Source organism: Triticum dicoccoides, chromosome 1A (assembly GCF_002162155.2).
Source record: "Triticum dicoccoides isolate Atlit2015 ecotype Zavitan chromosome 1A, WEW_v2.0, whole genome shotgun sequence".
Classification (NCBI taxonomy): domain Eukaryota; kingdom Viridiplantae; phylum Streptophyta; class Magnoliopsida; order Poales; family Poaceae; genus Triticum; species Triticum dicoccoides.
In genome coordinates this window covers 489,010,126-489,015,108 of record NC_041380.1, presented here as the reverse complement: position 1 = coordinate 489,015,108, position 4,983 = coordinate 489,010,126, and the positions used below count along the sequence as shown (strand labels likewise).

At 45.4% G+C, this 4,983-nt stretch overlaps 1 protein-coding gene across 1 annotated transcript; it reads right to left on the bottom strand.

Annotated features, from left to right (window-relative positions):
- Positions 1 to 691: 691 nt before the first annotated feature.
- LOC119281631 (probable anion transporter 2, chloroplastic) lies at positions 692 to 4,505 on the bottom strand. The gene is made up of 7 exons (XM_037562113.1): positions 3,784 to 4,505; positions 2,764 to 2,990; positions 1,824 to 2,172; positions 1,696 to 1,740; positions 1,323 to 1,607; positions 1,163 to 1,196; positions 692 to 1,050 (listed from the first exon to the last, which is right to left on the bottom strand). Exons 1-7 carry the CDS (start codon positions 4,255 to 4,257, stop codon positions 878 to 880), a joined length of 1,587 nt encoding a protein of 528 aa, XP_037418010.1. The 5' UTR covers positions 4,258 to 4,505; the 3' UTR covers positions 692 to 877.
- Positions 4,506 to 4,983: the final 478 nt, after the last annotated feature.

The following is a 4,983-nucleotide window of genomic DNA, read 5'->3' as shown; positions in this document are numbered from 1 at the left end:
TCATGTACCAATTCCTAATAGACCGTTTTTCTGTCTATGGTTATTCCAGTTTCGAACAAACCTAGCAGGAGTGACTCCTGACTAGGATTTCGGTCATATGAATTGTCATCGGTCGTTTTGAGGTAACAAAGTGCATCATGGCAACTTCTGTATATTAAGAGAAGGCATGGGAAGGTAGAACAATGAGAGCTGCCACTGTTGTAAACGGAATGAATATGCCCGACTGTAAATATAAAGCCTGAAACATTGTTCGATTGTTCAGAGTTCAGTACTACTGAACTCTGTAACCTGAATGGATAAATGAGTGAAAGTAATGTAAGAGGCAACTGGTTATCAATTGCTGGTACCTTTTCTTACTACTCCCTCCTGTTAAAATTATTATATAGGAATAGAAGAGGTGTTTAAACTTGTATCTATCTCTTCTTCTCTCTATCCCGTATATCTCATGTAACGACCACTGGTCGATCTTCTGCTCCTCTCTCGATCTCCTCTCTCGATCAACCTTCACTGTAACTTGTCATCCAAGGCTTTGCCTCAATATATACACGCGGCCCGAGACAAAGGGTTCTACGCTTTCCAAACTACTTTACACCGCCGTCCCATAATATAAGACGTTTTTACAAGCTAACATATCTTGCAAAAACGTCTTACATTGTGGGACGGAGGGAATACTAAAAGAGAGATAATTTTGTTGAAGAGATCTCCACATTCCCTACCTTTTTCACGGATACAAAGCCACCATGGTTGCGCTAAGTCTTATATGAATGAGCCAACCAATCAATCTTAATTTTATTTGTTTCTTTGCTCTGCGCGGTGGGCGCAGACAGACATTTTACAAGCTGTAATTGTACATTTGACATTAACAGTATCTTTCAGCTCAGTCAAAAACCAGATCTCCTGTCGCATAGATGTTGTAGAAGACGGTGGCGCTGAAATAGAGCACCGCCGTTAGGGTGAGGAAGGCCTGGAAGGATCCCAGCCACTGGACGAAGTATCCTGCTCCTACTGTGCTAACTATGGCGGCCACTGTCCCAACGCCGTTCGTCATTCCTGTTCAAACAGCACAGAGATGCCAGATATAAGTGCTGAAGAATCAATTCAGCAATGCAGAAATATGGATCTTGTTGTCTACTGATGCTATCAGAGAAGTTTGCGAACATACCGTGTAGGGATCCAGCGTATTTTGGGGCAATGTCCTGACGGAAAGAAAATAGTGAAACACATTCATATTGTTAGTGGAGCTACTGATTCAGAAGAACAGGCACTCTGAGTAGAGATGGTATGATCAGGATATGATATGAGGAAACATGAACGGTAGTTACCTGTACATTACAGAAGTACCCAGCTTGACTGCAGGAACTCAAACCCAAGGCAGCGGTCATGATAACTGCTGCAACCGATGGTGTTTGGGCAAATCTTAAACATAGCAATGACACACCTGGCCCGATAAAACCAATTGACTGCATAATTTTCCGGACTCGCACAATAGATAAGCCGGATTTGATCATGAAATCTGCAGAAGCTCCCGCAACATATCCTGATAGAGCCATGACGCCCCAAGGTATGGCGCTGAACCATGCAGCTTGTTTCAAATTGACATTATATACCTGTTGGGATAATAGTCAGAAACAACAGCTTATAGCTGACTTGTAAGGCAGACCCATTAGAATGATTTTAGAAGCTTTGATGACATACCGTTTTGAAGTACACCGGCATCCATGATAGTAGGACAAAGTAGCCCTGCATGGTATTTTGAATTTCAAGATGTCAATATCTAGATACAGTATCACAAAAGTTTAGTTCTGCTGGTCAGCCATTCTTACCCAGTTGTTTATCACATTAGCTACAATTATGGCCCACATTTCCATCTTTGAGAACACTTCTCTTAAGGATGGTGATTTGCTGCCTTTGACTTTTGATTTACTTCGTCCAGCTAGAATTAGTTGCAGCTCAGATTTGCTTATAGTACGGCTGTCAATAGGGTCACTTTCTACATTCAACAGCCATACAGAGAGCCACAAGTAACCAAGTGATGCGAAGAAGGCAAATGTTCCGGCGAGGCCTATATGTGACATGATGATCGGTGTTGCTAGGAAGCTTACGACGTTTCCAAGATGGAATCCTCCCATGGAAAGGCCAACAGCAGTGGCACGTTCATGTGTTGGGAACCACCTGTTTCATGTTCAAAAATGAAATTAGGACAGTCGCAAAAAAAAAATGAAATTAGGAGCCTGAACTGAAGTTGCGTTTGGTTGCATCAATATATATGTAGTGGATGTTTCATTTTCGAGATTCTGTAAGTAGAATCGGTTACTGATATCTGTGAAAAAGAGCATTGGCTGACATACCCGAAAGTATAATTATGAGACGAAGAATACCTTTATGCACAGCTAAACTAATTCTTCTAGCACCCTATGTTTAAACTATAATAAATACTACTGTGATCTCAAAGAAGTAAAGTATTTTGGCTTATGCTGCTCCAATTGTTGGTGGAGGTTACTGCTTCTGTCTGTTCCTCTTTAGTAATCTGAGATCAATGTTGCTTGGAGCAGAGTACTCAAGTGTCCATGCTGAATAAATTTAATGGGTGATATGAGCTACTCCCTCCGTTCCTAAATATAAGTCTTTTTAGAGATTCCAATTGAGACTACATACTGAGCAAAATGAGTGAATGTACACTCTAAAATATGTCTATATACATCCGTATATAGTTCTTATTGAAATCTCTAAAAAGACATATTTGGGAACGGAGAAAATACTTACTTTGGTAAGAAAGTGCTCATTGTCGGAAATGCAACACCTTCTGCAATGCCAAAAAGCACACGTACGGCAAGCAACATAGTAGCGGATTGAGAGGCGGCCCATGGAGTGAGGAAAGTGGCCAAGGACCAGAGTGCAGCAGCACCTGCCATCACCTTCTTCCCCCCGTATCGGTCCGCCAAAGCTCCTCCAACCATGGATGAGAAAACATAGCCCCATAGAAATGATGACTGCAACAGTGTTGGGAAAATTTAACCTTGAGTCAATCAATTTGAGCATCACCAACCATGCACGATAAGCCAGTAAGGGGGTAGGTGGCTGTGTTTGTTTTAGCCTAGCTGCTCATGGATATCAACAATTTGCTGTGTTTGTTCTCGTCTAGTTACTCATGATTAATGGTTGTTACAAATGCTGCATTAGTCCATATATCACATCATCATACACTTGTTGAATGACGTCTAGTCAGTGGTGCTGCAATGGTGTTTTAGCCTTTATGGAGTAGCAACTGATGCAATCAATCTTTCTGGTCCTAGTAACCAAGTAAACAGTCAAGGGTGTTGGAATTTTCTGATATAATCACATCATCCATCAGATTGGATGTTTCAAGTGTCCAATTGTCAAATTTTAACATTGTACAAATCAGGAAAGAGGTAGCAGCTCTCAAGTTGCTGACTTGTCCCCATGTACTGCTTGCTAATTTTGGTTTCTGTCGCAAAATCGGCCCTTGAAATTTCCTATATAGAGGCCCCTCCAAGAATCATACTAAATAGAAACATGTGTCATGATGTTAACTTGGTTGTTGTTAACTTGGTACCATCAGGCAGCCTGGCTTAAAAGAATGTAATGAAATCTGAAGTTGATACATCATGCATCGTTGACTTTTGGTAAGAAATTTACAACTAATGGTTGGAACCTTTTTGTTCTTACCAAGTTCTTGCTTAAGGTCAGAGCAAAATGACATTCAGTTCAGTTTCTGCTAATGTTGAGGAGTAAATTAACATGGCAAGAAGCAGGCGGGCGTACCTGGACGATGCCGACGAAGGAGCTGGACCAGCCGTGCTGCGCGGCGAGCGGCACGACGGCGACGGACATGACGACCCGGTCGGCGTTGCACAGCAGCATGACGGCCGCCACGAGCGCCACCACCTTGGCCCGCTCGGGCAGCGCCGACACGCTGGGCACGGCGGCGGCCGCCGCGCCGTGGCGGACCCCCTCCAGGCTGGCGCTGCACTCGGCGACGACCTCCCGCGCGCCCCTCCGCCTCGCCCTCCAGCCATCGCCAACCAAACGAGCAACGGCAACGCCCCTGCCGCTGATACTGGCGGCGCAGCCGACACCTCTGCCGCAGCCATCCGCGCCTGAGCCCAATGAAGAAGAAGAAGAAGCGGATATTCGCAGGCTTGTCGGCTCCAAGCTTGCCGCCCCGACCCTGGCGGATCTGTACCTGGCAGGGCCAGCGGCCGGCTTGACGGACACGCAGGATCTCAGCGACGCCATGATCCGCGCGAGGAGGGAACTGAAGCTGACCGAGCGTGCTCAGAGAGGCGCGGCGGAGATCAAGAAATGCTTGGTGCAGGCCATGGTAATTAAGGAGTACGAGGCAGACAGAAGACAAGTGGTATATTTGTGTATGATTGATCAACTGGGTTAGTTGGTGGTATAAATTTAGGACCTCGGGGAGGACGAAAGGTGGTAGGTCGGCGATCCTAAAAGATCTTACTCTAAACCACTAGTATGCACGTTTATTTTCGTCAGATTTATTATTGCCTCACCTCTTACTACCCCTTTGCTGGCTTATTTTTGCCTCATCTCTAATCATCCCTTCCGGACAACCGCATTTCTTCCCCATATATGGTCTGAGTTTAGGGAAGCCCGGACTTTTAAACGGTTGAATTTTAGTGAGCCTACTGGACGCTCGTTTGATGTTCGAACACACTCGGACATATAAGGGAGAAATGAGTTTTGACAAGACGACTTTAATCATTTGTTTGTTCATTTATATATGCATTATAGTTCGGGGTTTCGCTTGGCTTCTGAACCCCTCACGTCGCTCCCGCGAGCGACCTAGGAGAAAACCCTAGTCGCCGGAGTAGAGTCCTCCGCCTCCATCCCCTCGTTGTGCCGGTCTGCGCCGACGGGCAAAGCATGGCTGGTGTTGGCGGCGTGGGAGGGGGGGCTCTCCTCTTCGTGTGTTGGGGCTCGGCGCGGCTGGCGATTCCATGC

Excerpts from the sequence above, each read along its gene's own strand:
- LOC119281631 (XM_037562113.1), bottom strand. The coding sequence starts at position 4,257 with ATGGCGTCGCTGAGATCCTGCGTGTCCGTCAAGCCGGCCGCTGGCCCT. Across the intron at positions 2,991-3,783 it reads CCTTCGTCGGCATCGTCCAG|TCATCATTTCTATGGGGCTA; the intron begins GTACGCCCGCCT and ends ACACTGTTGCAG. Across the intron at positions 1,608-1,695 it reads TGCCGGTGTACTTCAAAACG|GTATATAATGTCAATTTGAA; the intron begins GTATGTCATCAA and ends TTATCCCAACAG.